This window comes from Mauremys mutica, chromosome 8, assembly GCF_020497125.1.
Source record: "Mauremys mutica isolate MM-2020 ecotype Southern chromosome 8, ASM2049712v1, whole genome shotgun sequence".
Taxonomy (NCBI): Eukaryota; Metazoa; Chordata; order Testudines; family Geoemydidae; genus Mauremys; species Mauremys mutica.
The window spans coordinates 27846098-27863005 of record NC_059079.1 but is presented as its reverse complement, the minus strand read 5'-3'; the positions used below and the strand labels follow the sequence as shown (position 1 = coordinate 27863005).

Below are 16908 nucleotides of genomic sequence, written 5' to 3'. Positions count from 1 at the left end.
AACAGAATGGGTTTAAATAGGGACAATTTAGATTTAGCAATTAGGAAGCATTTTCTAATAATTAGAATTACTAAGCAATGGAATAAGTTGTCGAGGAAGGTTGGCAAATCACATTTACTGCAGCCTTTAAAACTAGATCTGTTGTTCATTTATCATAGATGTTTTAAGGATGTTGAAATCAATCTTGCCACGATGCAGAGAAAAGGTCCAGATGATCCATAAGAGATCACTTTCAGCGCAAATGAGTCTCTGTCATTTCTGTTTTTTCTAAATTTCTTTGAAATTCTTTTTGTTTTTACATTTTTGTCTTCAACTTTTTTTTGTATTTCTGAAAACTCTTCTTAGTTAATTGACCCCGGGAAGGTACTTTCTGTTTAGAAATCTGTTTTTGAAAAAGTACCGACCCAATAATGTACCTAAATTGGTCCTTGTGGCAAGGAAGTGTTACCCTCAAAACATATTTCATTTAACTTGAATAATTACCAAGACCATACAATGGCAGTACACTAGGGTGACCAGACAGCAAGTGTGAAAAATCAGAACAGGAGGTGGGAGGTAATAAGTGCCTATATAAGACAAAGCTCCAAGTATCTGGACTGTCTCTATAAAATCAGGACATCTGGTCACCCTACAGTACATTTCTTCCACAGTCTCTTAGCTGGTTTGGATTAAGGTAAGCATACTGTGCCTGACAGGTTGCTATTAGAAATTTTTCACCTTACCTTTACGGAGAAAAGTCTTTGAAAAGAGGTGTCTATTTGCAAAGTACATGCTACCTAAGTACTATTTAATGGGGTTTGTACTGCTGCCCATCACCATAGTATTAAGGCATATAACATTTTAAATTAATGCTGAAATATTTTTCAGCATGACTATGAACTTCCCCAAAGCAAATTCAGTTACCATGTTAACTTTTGCTTTATAAACTTATTTTGCTATCCAATATGCGAATAGGAAGATGAGATAGTGACAATATGGTATAAGCATCTGCCTTACCGTTAGTAGTCATTGGAAAACAGACATATAGACATCATATGGTTGTTCAACTGGGAAAATGGTTAATTACCAGAAAAAAATAACAATACGAGACCTCTTGTGGTGACAAATATAACAGAGGGGATTATTAGCACTGATGTTCCTGCTTTCTGTCTGCTTCATGGTTGGTGGAAGAAGGCGAATTCTCAGCCTGCGCTTACTGTTTCTACAGCTGTTTCTCAGTCTCCTGCTGGTTTTTTCTTATCTCCCAATTCTTTTTATGATAGTGCAAGATTAATTACCTAATGGTATATGATCCCATGTGCATATGGAGCACCAGAGTGATACCTAGTGGAGCATGCTCTCTTCTCTCTGCTTCTGTTTTTAAAACCATTTTGTTTTTATTTTCTCTTTCAAAACTGCATTGACCAGAGTTGTCTGCTGTGCTTATTGTCTTCATGTTACTGTCATTGGTAAGGTATAGCTCAAGCTACTGATTTATAAACATATGTAGTGACTAAAATCTATAAAAAAATATTACATCATTGACTTATACCACCTTATAGAAATTAGATGTGTGTACTGTACAATTAAAAATCCCTTCATAACATACTGTGGTATTGTGGGAAATAATAAACCAATTACCATAACACATATTTCTGCCATCAGTGAGTGTGAGAGAGAAAGAGTATTAAGTCCCCAGTTGCGGAAAGCACATACTTCAAGTTTACTTCAGTAAAACCTGAAGCATGTGCTTTCCTGAATAAAGGCCTACGTATGCTCCTTTTGGGCAATGAAAGAATTTACTATACATTTTGTTTTTTTATATTAGCCCCTGTCTTCTATGCCAGAAAGTTCACAGACTTTAAAAAAACAGAGGAACTACAGTAGTGAGAGTAGCTGTGACAGCAGCAGCAACACATCAGAATGGGAGGAGGAAACTGAAAAGGAAGATCACAATGAGAAAAAAGAGATGAAAGTGTCATATGAGCTTGAAGAAAACAAGTATAAATTATTAGAGCGATCCAGTAAGTGAATGATCATAATTTTGATTAAAAATAATGTGCACAAAAATCATATAAGATATTCCTGTGCTGCAGAACTTAACAGTGACAAAGTTTTTATGCCTGAAAATTGATCGACTGAACCTTGGCATTAGGCCATCTGAATTCACAAATTAGCTTGTTTAATTCTTCTTCTTTAAAACCCAGTTCCAACTTGATAGAAAAGCTGTATCAAAATAACCTATGCATGACTTGCTGCCAGGTTACTACTTACTAAAGAAAAGGATGAACATTAGCTACCATTGGATGTGTTGTGTATGCTCCTCTGTGTTTTCATTACTTCTGACAAAGTTGCCATAAAATTTATTCTTTTTTGTTGTGGTTTTTAATTTCTGTTGAACATGATTTTGTTGGGAAATAAAAAAATCTATCTAAGGAAGTGCAGAAGGTAAGATTTATAGATGGGTCACTCTCCAGATAAATAAGTAGAACAATAGCTAGACAGAGTAACATTGAATATTAAAGTGCTGACATGGTTTGTACAATATGTTATTTGTGTTTTGTAGTATACAGTTTAGAAGTATTGCATTGAAATTGTCATCTTATAGCAATGTAGTTATGTTTGCATATGGTACTGCTGCCAAAAATTGTTTTGTAACAGAATCTTATTTTTATTATGGGCTGCAGAAGGCCTAAAATGTAGAGGAGCAGTGTAGTACTGCTGTCCAGAAAAGCCGAAGTCCCTACTCCCTTCCCCCAAATCCTCTGCTCACATTCCATCTTATTGAACCACAAGATGCGTGCACCCTTTGACAAATTTATTGTACATGGGAGAGGATTTGAGCCTAACTGAAGAAGACTGATTTGGGGGCAGGAATGGGTACTTTTATGGGTTGCATAAAGCATTTATTACTGGAGAACCTTATGATTTCCAATAGACATGTTCTCTAGTCAGTAATGACAGAGGAACATACAGTAAATGGACGGAAAGTAATTATATCCTGCCTTGTCTTTGTCTTCAGGCAGATTACACTGGAAACCTTTAATTAAAAATATAAAAACTCCATCATATTCACCCTCCACATCATCCACAGGTCCTATAAGGCGTTCTGTAAGCTGTCCCCGTTCAATATCAATCTTCGCCATGCAGTCACAAGCCGCTGAGCAACGTCCCTTTTCAGCCAAACCTGCAGTGCAAATGCCACGTCCATCGTCAATGAATAGGTCCCATTCTTTAAATCGTAATTCATCTTCAGTCAGAATGTGTAATACTGCTAGTCTGGGCACAGTACACTCTTCAGGGGTAAGTTAATAAAAATATCACAATGTGTTTTATTTATCTAAAAAGTGCATTGCAGTATTGCTTTGTGTAATAATGCTTCAGTAAGATTTTGAATTTCTTTCAACACAATACTGTTGTCATCTTGGTGTATAATAGTAGTTTTCCTACTACATTACTAGTTTTCTTGATACAATGTCAGAAATCCTGAGGTACTGAAGTAGCTTGTGTTTTAATAGAATCTCAGGAGTATTGGACTGCTGTACCTTTATGTTCCTTAAGATTAGCTCTTGCAGTGATTCTTTCATGTTTCCAGTGCATCCATTAGATTGCAGCCCTGCAAACACCACAATTTATGGGAAAAGACCTCTTAGTCTGTGCCCTTGTGACTGAGAATCCTGAGCTCCAAACACCCTTCCTGCACTATGTCTAAAAGATGGACTTTTTTCTCTTCTCCAGGACAGGCTATGTGAATGATTTGGGAATTATTGATTTCCCAAACAATATAAGGGCTTATCTACCTAAGAATTTTTACACTGTCAGAACTGTGCTGGTGTTTCAACATCAGTATAAATCCCCTGTATAGATACATTGCATTGGAATAAAGCAGGGCTTGCATTAGTAAGACTTAGGCTATATCTTCCCTGCAACAAGAGGTATGTGTATACATTGAGAAACCTGTCTTGGTGTAAAAACCTAGTTGACAAGGTAAAGCTAGTTTTGAACTTGATGTAGCCAGCTGAGGTAAAATCTATACCATCCGCTCCTGGGATTTACCTCAGCCAGCTATATAAAGTTAAAAACTACAGGACCTAGTCTCTGTTAGGATTTTACATTGAGATAACTAATTTCAATTAGCTGTCTCAGTGTAAAAACACACTTTCCCCCCAAAATGAAGACAAAGCTTTTCCCCATTTTGAAATGCATCCCTAAGTAGACAAGCCTTAAAGCTCAAGTGGCCTAACTAAAAACAAGATGTATTTAAGAATAAATGGAAGATCAGATTAAAAGGGTTTTCACCACATATATAGTTTTACACGTGGCGGGAATTAAGATAGGTAGGTTCATTGTTTTTTTGTGGTTTGGTGCAGTGTAGTAGTAACAGCCTTACAGTCCTAGAGTTGGATTTCTCCCCTCTCTGTCCGGCCTATTTGAGATCACCCTCTTTGGTTTCCCCTTTCATAGTTCCGTTATTCCTTACAGGTTTCTGTGATGTGCTGCATGCCCCACATATGCCAAAGTGGTGTTCCCAGGGATCTGTCCCCAAATTAATTCAGGAGTATATTAAGTGCTGTAGCTAAACCATTTCAATTCCTGTTTTCCAGTCCCCTTTATATCTTTTCACCCCCCAAATAATCCTTTGGAGATAGGTTAATTAAAATGGGCACTTTCAGTCCACATATGCAATCACTCTCCCTATCAGAGGAATGTCTGTTGTTGTGAGAAATTATTTTGGGATGCTAATTAACCTTTCTAACATTTACTCACCCTAACCAAAATTTTTAATTTGGCAAGAAGTTTGTTGCCTGCTGCCTCTGGGGCTCTGTCTTGAAGATGAAAAAAGGTTCTTTTTTTTTAAACTGAGTTAGCTGATGTGATGTAAAACATCCCTGACCATCTTTTGTACGTACAGTTTAACAATTTTAAATTCAACTAACTGGATTATAAAGGTATTAACCTATGTCTACAGACAAAGTGTTAAGAATGTTTCCCTTCACATTAGCTAATTCGAGGTTAAAAATCTCCTTTTTATCATGAAGACATACCCTGAGAATTTATTGTTACAGGGCTAGTATAGACTTCTCTCTTCACATTAATTCTGATCTATATCAAATACAAATTACTGAGACATTAAAATGAGTCTGTCATAGTATGCCACTGAAAATGAGCTACTCACTTAAATAAACATAAGTAAGAAACCAGCTTAACTTTTTCATTGAGAAAGCTTCAACTACTGGCAGAGATCTTATATTACCGAATATCCTTGTTTCTGTGACAAAACTGGGGTCATATTCCTTAAAATCATGCAAATAAAGTTACTTACAGAATAGCAGTGGGAAAGATTTAATGATATCTTTATGGACTGAGTTCCACGCACAGTACTGTATGATTGTTTTTGCAGTCAAGAATAATATACCGTATATTGCTGATAGAGTAAAAATTTTAAAAGGATAATCCATAACTTTTTAGTATGCTCAAAATAAATTATTTGGAAAGGGTATGTTTATCAGCCCTTTGAATAGTGAGAAGAAATTATGTTTTTAGTGATTTATATTACCATTAATTAGATTATGCATTTGGTTTTTAAATCAAAGATATGAAAACTAAATATGGAAAAACAACCTATACTTGAGTTACGAACCCAGAATTATAAATAGAAATAAACAAGAGGCATTAAATGCCTCTTTATTTCAGACCCAAATTATTATATATTATATGGCAAAATTATTTTGTTAAGCTTTAAAGTATCTATCACTTAATTCAGCCAAGAAAAGCCCTTAAGAGAATAAAGACTGTACTTCCCTCAAAATCCACAGATGTTAGAAAGCCTGGAAATTCTAAATTAATGTTCACCTTTTAACAAATATAAAATCAAGCCCCATCCCAAGTATCCAAACATTCAGAAGTATGCAAAAGCAGAGTTATGAAATATCTATCTATATCTATCACAAACAACCTTAATTCTGACCCTATAGCACCATCGTGAGGGAACTAGAACATCTTAGACAATCTTAGCTATCTGTCACATAGGCTCATCTCAATATTGATCAAAAACATTCATAACTTGAGATTGAAATCCTGGCCCCATGAAGTCAATGGCAACACTTTTATTGACTTGAACAGGATTTTACCCTTTAATTTACAGAACCTGTGCATGGAAGTTTGGTATGATTTCATGATTGGCAACTTGTGCTCAATTGAGATGCGGGACTGGATAGCAAGGGATGTCTGAGCTCGCCTTGGAGGTGCAGGGGTAGAGTTCTGTGAGGTTGTTTGTTAGTGGCTGCATAGAGAATCCTCTTTGTTCATAAAATAATAGTTACATTTAAGTTTGTTGTGTTTGCACTGTATATTTTAAATGGGGTATATCATAAATATAGAGCAGATTTTGCTCATCTGTCTGAAACAAATTTACCTTCAGACTTCACTTCTCTTGCAGTGTTTTACAAGTTCTAGTCAATACTTATATACGTTAATGTACACATAGAGTGTATGTATTAGATACATATACTGTTTACATTCTTTTTAAAAAATCTATTTATTTTCCTCTGGGAATAAATATTTTTTTACCATGAAAATATCTTTCACAAAAAAGATACACATGAAATCACTAACTCTGTACTAAATCAATTCCATATCAATTTTTGACTGAGTCTTTGCTTCAATAGAGAACAAAAGAGCAAGAAGAGGCATTGACAAGAGAGACACTGTTCATTTTCAATGATATGAGGATCAAGTTCCCAGGAAAAACAGATGAAGAGGCAGAATTAATTATAGAAAATGTAAGTATCGATCAATGAGAAAGATGCATCACAGGACACTTACTGTTTTATATTAAGCCCCTATGAACTTGGGAAAATAAAATGTACATCTAATGATTCATGAGCTCCTGTGGCCTTATAGCTCATGGAATCCATAAATCAAAGGATTCCAAAAGCTCAGATTTCTACATTCTACCTGACCTTAAAAGAACAACACTGAAATCATTCTTAGGACTTTCTAAAATGTGACAAACATTTATAATTAGGAAGATTGAGTAACTTAAGTTTATAATTGTGGAGGTTTGTCCTGTTAAAGTGCAAACTTTTAAGTAAGCACAGAAGAATGTTACAATTAATTGTTATCTTTCATAGAATGTGAATACAGATTGTGACATGTTTTATCACTACCCCTGAATAGGCATGCTAAGGAACTCAGAAAGATATGCAGTAAGGTGAAGTAGAAGCCTAAGTACAAGTGCCAGGAATACCATTTCCATCCTTGCTGGCTCCTTCAGTTTGCCAGCTTGGCTTTTCCTTTTATCTAACATTCTTCTGAGCCTTAGTAGTTGGCGTGTAACAAAGAAGAATATGAAAGGAGGTGGAAGAATAAGAGATGAATTCTGTGCTTGATGCTAAACAGTAAAGGGGAATCTTAAAAGAAAATAGTACCAAATATGAAGAGATGCTGGGAGAGACAAAGTGCGGATTGGAAAAACTGAGGGCCCAGCTCTGCAGGCAGCAGCGCAGAAGTCAAGGTGGCAATGCCATATCATGCCATCCTGACTTCTGCACTGCTGCTGGCACTTGGGCTCCTGGTCAGCAGTCGCTGCCTCTCTCCAGCTGCCTGGCTCTGAAGGCAGAGCCACCACCACCAGCAGTGCAGATGGAAGGGAAGCAGTACCACAGCCCCTTCCCCCCAACAATAACCTTGCCACCCCACCACAACTTCTTTTTGGGTCAGGACCCCTACAATTAAAATACGGTGAAATTTCAGATTTAAATAGGTGAAATCATGAAATTTATGATTTTAAAAATCCTATGACCATAAAATTGACCAAAATGGACCATGAATTTGGTAGGGGCCTATCTATGGGTCATGTGAAAAACAAAATTCCCTGGTATGTGTGGGGCCTCACCTAATTCTTGATCACTGAAGAGGAGTGCAAGGCCTGTTATGCCAATTGCTGTGATAGGAAAGGCTCCCTTTATAGTCTAATTTGAGAGCTCCCTTTGTTCCTAATTGCTAATTGAGGTGTATGTGAGTAAGTATACAAAAATTCAGCTTCATAGGCTCCTATTTTCTCCCTGGATACGCTATGGAATGGGGCTGTGAGCCTGAGAGACTTTTTGAGCCACACGGATCCTTTAAAACAGGGGTCCCCAACCCCCGGTCCGCGGCCCGGTACCGGTCCGCGGCCTCTTAGAAACTGGGCCGCGAACCGACCCAGTGGACCTCCCGCAGGCGTGCCTGCGGGAGGTCTACCCGAGCCGCGGGACGAGCGCTCCCTCCGCAGTCATGCCTGCGGCAGCTCAACCGGAGCCGGTGGACCTCCCGCAGGCGTGCCTGCGGGCAGTCCAGCTGAGCCGCGGGACGAGCGCTCCCGACCGGTCCCTGGTCCTCAAAAGGTTGGGGACCCCTGCTTTAAAACACCTCCACTGACTGCACAGCATAGCTAGCGAAGAACCTGCCTTCTACATTAAGTGAATCCATATAACATGATTGCCATGAGCCTAGTGTCAAATAGGCTGGGCAGAATCTCTGGCTTTGCTGCTGGGAAATTGGTTGACTTGGGTGATAATACTGGGTAAAATTTCCAAAAGCACTTCAGTGATTTAGGAGCCTGAGTCCTATTGAAAGTCAATGGGACTTAGGCTCCCAAGTGACTTAGATGCTTTTGAAGCATCTACCTGTAATGTCTAAACCAGCTTTGAACCACACTGGCTCTCGGTTGTTCCCAACAAGGCCGTCCAGAGGATTCAGGGGGCCTGGGGCAGGGCCATGTCTTCGGTGGCAATTCAGTGGCGAGTCCCTCTCGGAGGGAAAGACCCGCTGCTGAAGAATGAAGTGGCGGCGGTAGAGCAGCCTAAGTGCCGCTGATTGCAGTTTTTTTTTCCTGTCGCTTGTGGTGCTTGTACTGTCATAGGTTTATTCCCCACTTTGAACTTTAGCGTCCAAAAGATGGGGACCTGCGTGGATCCTTCTAAACTTAAATCCTAGTTTAGATCTGGTACTGCTGCCACCAACCAAAAAATATAGTGTTTTGGTACACTTCCTGTTCCCCCAAAACTTTCCCTGGGGAACACAGATCCAAACTCCTTGGATCTTAACACAAGGGGAAATTAACCATTCTCCCCTGCTTTCCCCTCCCTGACTTTCCCCTCCCTGGGTTGCCTTGAGAGGCTCCACACTGATTCACTCCTTGAATCTAAAACAAAGAGGGATTCACCTTTCCCCTCCTCTTTTCCCCCCCACCTATTCCTGGTGAGTCAGACTAATCCCCTGAGGTCTCAAACAAGGGAAGAAATCAATCAGGTTCTTAAAAAGAAAAGCTTTAATTAAAGAAAGAAAAGTAAAAACTCTCTCTCTAAAATCAGGATGGAAATGCTTACAGGGTATACAGCTTATAAAAACTAAAGGGACTCCCCCCCCTTCTAGCCTAAGCACAGTAACAGCAAACAAAAATAAAATATTTCTCCAGCAAAACACACATTTGCAAATACAGAAATCAATCAAAAGACTAATCCGCCTTTTCTAATACTCACTATATTGAATAGAAGAGAATATTTCAGGTAGCTGGGAGAGCCTGGATGTATGTCTTGCCTCTCTTAATCCCAAGAGAGAACACCCCCAAAACCAAAGAACCCAAACAAAGGCTTTCCTCCACCGAGGTTTGAAAGTATCTTGTCCCCGATTGGTCCTCTGGTCAGATGTTTGCCAGGTTTACTGAGCTTGTTAACCCTTACAAGTAAAAGAGACCTTAACCCTTAACTATCTGTTTATGGCATGTACTCACCGGTATTTATATTCAATATTTTCTTCAAAATGTACTCCATCGAGTGGCACGTCCTGATATAACAGTAAGCATGACAATATGCTTCCTTATTGCAAAGTCCTCTGTAAAGCCACTTAGCAAACTTCTATGGGAAAATAAGAATCTCAAGGTTGGAAGAGGTCAGATAACAAAGTGATGGTGTGTTAGATGGCTTTGAGGCAAAATTGTTAATAGATACTGATCTGGAATACAGCCAAAGGTGCAGAATAGCAAGAAATTAAAAAGATATGTTAATAGTTCATTAATATTTAGATGTAACCAGGAAAAATAAAAATACATTTTGTATGATTATTAGGAAGGGTATTTTAAAGGTACATCTAATGACCTATGTGAAGCACAAAGCTGCATATTTACTAGAATAAACAATGGTTCTATAATATTGAACTCTGTGCCCACCCCCGTGCTTTTGCTTGCACAGCTAGAATAGCATGATCAGGTAGAACGGGGTCAGGATCTGGCTCAAAGTCATTACCTCTTTTCCTAAATTTGCAGACACTCTTCCATTTCTTACAGAGAATTAATTATTTTTTACAGAAAATGCTGGGATTGTTTTTTAAACAATTAAAGTATTTTACCAATGTAATATTTTTGCTGGAAATGTTAGATTCCACTCTTTATAGATGTTTGTTTTTATCTTTTGTTTTTCAACTAATTCAGATTATGGATAATTGGAAATACCATAAAACAAATGTGGCTTCATATTGGCTAATAAAACTGGACTCTGTTAAGCAACGAAAGGTGAGTGATGCACACTTCAACCTTTGAAAATACTATTAAGTAGTGAACATGCACTTAGAAGTGACTGCCATGGAAGAGTTTGAGATGTCAGAATATGGGCCACCGTGTGTGTTCTTATGTCAGTGACACCACTGTATATACAGAATAATTCCATTGCAGCTAATGGTGTTAGTTCATATTTATACCAGTGTAACTAATGTCAGAATCTGGCCATTGGATAAGATTTCCAAAACCAGGTGTTTAAAATTAGGTAATTGTTCAGTAGGAGTTGTTTGTGCACCATTCTTGAGAATATGGTTACTCGTTGAGGATCCTACATATGGATTGAGGTGCCTAATTTTGGGTATCCATTTTTTAGTATCTTAGTGTGGAATTGTATGCATAGTGCCAGGTGTTATTTGGAGTATACCTTGCACAGCTCAGGTGTGGTTTCTTTATAATTGGAGATACACCAATCTCCTAGAACTGGAAGGGACCTTGAAAGATCATTGAGTCCAGCCCCCTGCCTTCACTAGCAGGACCAAGTACTGATTTTGCCCCAGATCCCTAAGTGACCCCCTCAAAGATTGAACTCACAACCCTGGGTTTAGCAGGCCAATGCTCAAACCACTGAGCTATCCCTCCCCGCCACATGCAAGTCAACATGTGGGGGAGAGAGAGGTCTTGCAGCTGGAGGGTCAATAATGTGAGCTTGTGGAAAAAATGATTGTTAGAACAGTAAACAGTAGAGAATTGTCACTTCTAGTACAAAGAAGCCTATGAAGCAAACTCCCTCTCCCATCCACGAAAAGAAAAGTGAATATAGCTATCGGGTGTCTGAATTTGGCCCTTTGAGTGTAATACCTTAGCAGATGGCTTGTTAATGACATGGCAGTGAATTGGAGGTAGAGCTACAAAGATTAACAATGTTGTAATCTTCAATTGAATTTACAAATGCTGGTAATTATTCCTCTTCTTTTGCCAAATAGTTTATTCCCACAAAAGATGAGTATTACTGGTCATGCTTGTAACGAGTCGGACTCACCCCTGTGGCGCCTCCTGCTGGTGACTCCGGGGAATTAGCTTGGTTTCCAGCACGGAGCGCCCTCTGCAGGCCAGTGATCCGCCTGTTCCCTGGCCCTGAGTCCCTCCCTGGATCCCAGTGCCCTTTTACATGGGGTGCTGCCCCCTGGCAGTAACCCCTTTCTCTCAGGGTCTCCCCTCTCAGGGAACCCCCACCCTCTATCCCTACCTTGCCTCAGTGTATGGCTACTGCCAGTCATTGTCTAGCCCCATGTCCTGGGGCAGACTGCAGTATCAGCCAACTCATCACTGGCAAGGAGGGTTTGGACCTGCTGCTTTGGCCTATCCCTGGGCTGCCCTCTGCAACCCCCCAGTACCTGTTAGCCCAATGCTAGGCGGCAGCCTGGGGCTTTCTAGGCTGGAGCTCCCCAGCTCCTTTGCCTTTCCCCAGCCCTGCTCCACTCAGGTACTTTGTCTCTAGCTCCCTGCAGCCAGGCCCATCTCCCTCTGAATACAGAGCAAGACTGTCTTGGGCTTCTGGCTTCTCTGCCTCTTATAGGGGCCAGCTGGGCCTGATTGGGGCATGGCCCAGCTGCAGCCACTTTCCAATCAGCCCAGCTTAAAAGCTGCTTTCTCCAGCCACATTCCCTTCCCAGGGCTGATTTTAACCCCTTCAGGGCATAAGCAGGGGTCCACCCTGCTACAATGCTTTCTCCAGTTCACAGAAGTAGTAGATGGGTGCTGCTATTGTTTATAGTGTGCTAATGGCTTCATTTTTAATCTCCATTTTTAAAAAATGGACATATTCTAGTCAATCTCAGCTTTGTAAACCAGTATCTCTTTTCCTTAAAATAGCTGAAATTTTTGATTTGGGAATAGGTGAGATGGTGTCAATATATCACTGGACTGGGAGTCAGGAGATTTGGATTCTCTTTCTGCCCTTGAAAAGAACTTGCAAGTCACTTAACCTGCTGTGTGCCTCAGTTTCCCAACTTTTTTTTTTAAGAAAACAGTGGAAAGCACTTTGAGTAAAATGCTTTATATATAATATGTATTGTTTTTAGGAAGGGTGAAACATCATTATAAAGGAACAGGAGAAATATGTTGTAACCACATTTTAAATTGCCCCTACCAAATCTGCAGTCTCATGTTCAAATTTTTTAATCTCTGTAGTGCTGAATACTACATTAAACTACCTGCGCTGTTTTTTGGATCTGGGCACAGACAAGCTGCTATTAAGAAAACTTGTCCATCTAACCGGGGGGATAAAAGGGAAGGTCCTTTCATGGATTTAGAACTGGTTAAAAGTCAGGGAACAAAGGGTAGGAATAAAGGGTAAATTTTCAGAATGGAGAGGGGTAACTAATGGTGTTCCCCAAAGGGTCAGTCCTCGGACCAATCCTATTCAACTTATTCATAAATGAGGTAAAAAGTGAGGTGGCAAAGTTTGCAGATGATACTAAACTGCTTAAGATAGTTAAGACCAAAGCAGACTGTGAAGAACTTTAAAAAGATCTCACAAAACTAAGTGCTTGGGCAACAAAATGGCAAATGAAATTTAATGTGGATAAATGTAAAGTAATGCTCATTGGAAAAAATAACTCTGACTATACATACAATATGATGGGGCTAATTTAGCTAAACGAATCAGGAAAAAGATCTTGGAGTCATTGTGGATAGTTCTCTGAAGACGTCCACGCAGTGTGCAGAGGCAGTCAAAAAAGCAAACTGGATGTAAGAATCATTAAAAAGGGGATAGAGAATAAGATAGAGAATATCTTACTGCCCTTATATAAATCCATGGTACGCCCACATCTTGATTACTGCATACAGATGTGGTCTCCTCATCTCAAAAAAGATATGCTGGCACTAGAAAAGGTTCAGAGAAGGGCAACTAAAATGATTAGGGGTTTGGAATGGGTCCCATATCAGGAGAGATTAAAGAGGCTAGGAGTTTTCAGCTTGGAAAAGAAGAGACTAAGGGGGGATATGAAGAGATATATAAAATCATGAGTGATGTGGAGAAAGTAGATAAGGAAAAGTTAATTACTTATTCCCATAATACAAGAACTAGGGGTCACCAAATGAAATTAATGGGCAGCAGGTTTAAAATGTATAAAAGGAAGTTCTTCTTCACACAGCACAGTCAACTTGTGGAACTCCTTACCTGAGGAGGTTGTGAAGGCTAGGACTATAACAATGTTAAAAAGAGAACTGGATAAATTCATGGAGGTTAAGTCCATTAATGGCTATTAGGCAGGATGGGTAAGGAACAGTGTCCCTAGCCTCTGTTTGTCAGAGGGTGGAGATGGATTGCAGGAGAGAGATCACTTGATCATTACCTGTTAGGTTCACCTCCCTCTGGGACACTTGGCATTGGCCACTGTCAGTAGACAGGATACTGGGCTGGATGGACCTTTGGTCTGACCCAGTACGGCCGTTCTTATGTCCATTGTGATGTAATTGACCATTTGACCTCAAGTTCATACATTAGATGGAAGATTTATGCATACAGTTTTATAAAACTGGTATAGCTTTATAGAGACAAAGACATGATGAGAACTTGATAATGCAGGTTACCTGTGAACTTAATTAAAGGTCTTTTGGAATTATATAAAGTGGCAACATAAATCCACATTTCTGCAGAGATTTTTTAAAAAAAGTATAGAGTGCATGCATTGTAGTAGTAGCAGTCACCATTGATTGAGACTGAATTATTTTATTATTTGACAGCTATTGGTCCCTCTGCTGAGTACCCTTTGCTAATGATTATCTCTTACATGTTTGTAATGCACTTGGGGGGGGTCATTACCCCAAGATCCAGTGCATAGACCTACTCCATCCTTTGCAGTAGGGACACTTGGCTGCCTCAGCAGCACTCTTCCCCATCTTTCACCAAACCCGCAGAGGCCTCTTTGCTGGTCTGCGGATCTACACAGTTGGAGTGGTGGGTTATAGGAAGAGCGGGAAGATTTGTCATGACCCACAGGTCTCAAATCTGGGCCTGCAAGATTTATGGGAGCAGCCACTCTCCAACCCTCCACCTTGCAGCCTGCTAGCAGTAGCTTACCTGAAACTTACAAAGCCCAGCCCCTGTGTGAGGTCCAGTTGTGGAGTCCCAAATTGGCTGATTGGCCTGCTAGCCCTATGTAACCCAGCAGCAGGAACAGGAAGTTGTCCAAACAACTGGCCTCCACCCTGCTCTGAACTGTGGGACTTGTGCCTCCTGCACACTGCTTAGGGTTGCCAGGCACCCGGTTTTCGACTGGAACGCTCAGTCAAAAAGGGACTGCGCCATTAAGAGTCCGTTTAGCAGTGCAGCAGGACTAAGGCAGGCTCCCTGCCTGGCTCCCAGAGGCGGCTGGCATGTCCCCTCTCTGGCTCCTGAGCGCAGAGGTGGCCAGGGGGCTCTGCATGCTGTCCCTGCCCAAAGTGACAGCTCCACAGCTCCCATTGGCTGTGGTTCCAGGCCAATGGGAACTGTGGGGGCAGCGGCTGCAGATGGGGCAGTGTGTGGAGGTCCCTGGCCCTTCCCCCTTGGAGCCAGACATGCCAGCCCCTTCCAGAAACCGCCTGAGGTAATCGCCGCCTGGAGCCTGCACTCTGCACCCCCTCCCAAACCCCAATCCCATGTCCCAGCCCTGAGCCCTGTCCCACACCCAAACTCCCTCCCAGAGACTACACCCTCTCCCACACTTCGAACCCTTTGGCTCCAGCGTGGAGCCCCCTCTTGCACTCCAAACCCCCTCATTCTCGGCCCTGCATCAGAGCTCGTACCTCCAGCCGGAGCCCTCACTCCCCCTCGCAATCCAATCCCCAGCCCTGAGCCTCCTCTCGCACTCTGAACTCCTCATTTCTGGCCTCACCCCGGAGCCCTCACCCCTTCCTGCACTCCAACCCAGTGCAAGTGAGCGAGGGTTGGGGAGGGGATCGAGTGAGTGGGGGCAGGGCCTTGGAGAAGGGGTGAGGGAGGGGCAGCAGGCGGGACAAAGATGTTCGGTTTTCTGCAATCAGAAAGTTGGCAACCCTAACCCTGCTCCTGCTTGATTTTTATGGCATTCCAACCTGGCTTGACTCCTGACATCTGACTTGTGGTTCCTGACTTCATTTGTTTCCTGCCCGTGACTCCCTGGTATCCTCACCTGCCCTGACTCTGGTCTCTGACTCGTGGTTCTGATCTTCGGATTGTCTCTTGCTTCTGATCTCCCTGTATCCCAACCTAGCCGACTCCTGTCTCATAACTGCAGGACTCTGGCTCTGACTACTAGGTCTGGCCGCGTATGACCTGGTCGTGACAAGATTGCACATTATCTTTTTCCTGTACATTTCACTGAAGGGAGGATAATGGAACCCAGACCCCAAACTTTGCAGTCTTCTCTGAAGCGGAGATCCCTTTTGCGGGGGAAGGTCAGGGTTCCCAGGGCAACTGTAGCTAGGAAGAGCCCTTGATAGCATAGATCAGGGGTCCCCAGTGCAGTGCCTGTAAGTGCCCTAGCTCCCGCCAGGGCATCTATGTGTGCCCGCCTACTGGCCACCGGATAAGCAGCTGTCAAATTTTTGGCAGCAATTCGGCGGCGACACCTCTTGATGACACTGCTTTTCTGCGGCATTTTGGCGGCGATGCTTCTTAACGTTGCTGCTTCTCGGTTGCAGTTTGGCGGCTGCTTGTCTGGCGGCCATAGTCCTCGGTCCGGCACCCGCCACACGGAAAAGGTTGGGGACTATTGGGGCATAGATCTTTTGACCTATGCTGCTAGGAGTAGGGGGAGGGGAAATCTGCTGGAAGTCAGAGCAGCAGCAGAGATGTGGGTCCTCTGCACGGAATCTTGGGGATTCTCTTTCATCTACCCCAACAAGGTTATCCCTAAAAAGGGAAGGAATCTCCATGAAGGGAAACACTGGCAGAGGGCACACCCCCTCTTGTGGGGTGAAGGGGGTGCTTAGATTTGATATGGTGTCATCACTCCAATATGTTAACAGGTATCTCAGACTGGGAATACTATTTCATTGACCACACAGTTTTCAATTGCCCCTGGGTTTTTTCTTCTTCTTCAACTATAAGAGATGCAGCCATCCGGTTTAATGTTAGCTGTGGCTTTATCACTCCAGCTGGTTCGTCCCCTGTAACCGGTGTTTTAAAAAGCATGCTAGTGGGTCCTGTGCTTTCTTTGACTGATGCTTGTGTGGCACCCGGGGCATGTAAAGTATGTCAGGATAAGACACTCGGTCATTAATATAAAATGCAGTACTGAAAACATGGATTTCTTTCTTCATGTGAAGACACCTTTGATGACTTAGGAGACTAATACTACCTGAAGCATTGGTGAGCTCTTGATATTTTGGCAGCAGGGAAGTGATTTGCCCTACGTTTCTGC

At 41.6% G+C, this 16908-nt stretch overlaps 1 protein-coding gene and 1 long non-coding RNA gene across 8 annotated transcripts in view; one reads left to right on the top strand and one right to left on the bottom strand.

The window, feature by feature from the left end:
• LOC123375387 overlaps window positions 1-13929 on the bottom strand; it is a 33515-nt gene extending 19586 nt beyond the window's left edge. Inside the window, exons 1-3 of the long non-coding RNA XR_006581427.1 lie at window positions 13876-13929; window positions 9755-9878; window positions 3056-3166 (exon numbers count right to left, since the gene is read on the bottom strand). This is a non-coding gene — a long non-coding RNA (uncharacterized LOC123375387). The remainder of the gene's footprint in view (window positions 1-3055; window positions 3167-9754; window positions 9879-13875) is intronic.
• TTLL7 (tubulin tyrosine ligase like 7) overlaps window positions 1-16908 on the top strand; it is a 122253-nt gene that overhangs the window by 89758 nt on the left and 15587 nt on the right. For 6 of the 7 annotated variants that reach the window (XM_045026211.1, XM_045026212.1, XM_045026215.1 and 3 more), the window contains 4 exons: window positions 1808-2003; window positions 3002-3282; window positions 6648-6761; window positions 10451-10531. In XM_045026211.1, the coding sequence (XP_044882146.1) occupies window positions 1808-2003; window positions 3002-3282; window positions 6648-6761; window positions 10451-10531 (672 nt within the window). The remainder of the gene's footprint in view (window positions 1-1807; window positions 2004-3001; window positions 3283-6647; window positions 6762-10450; window positions 10532-16908) is intronic. The other variant, XM_045026213.1, reaches the window with a different exon arrangement.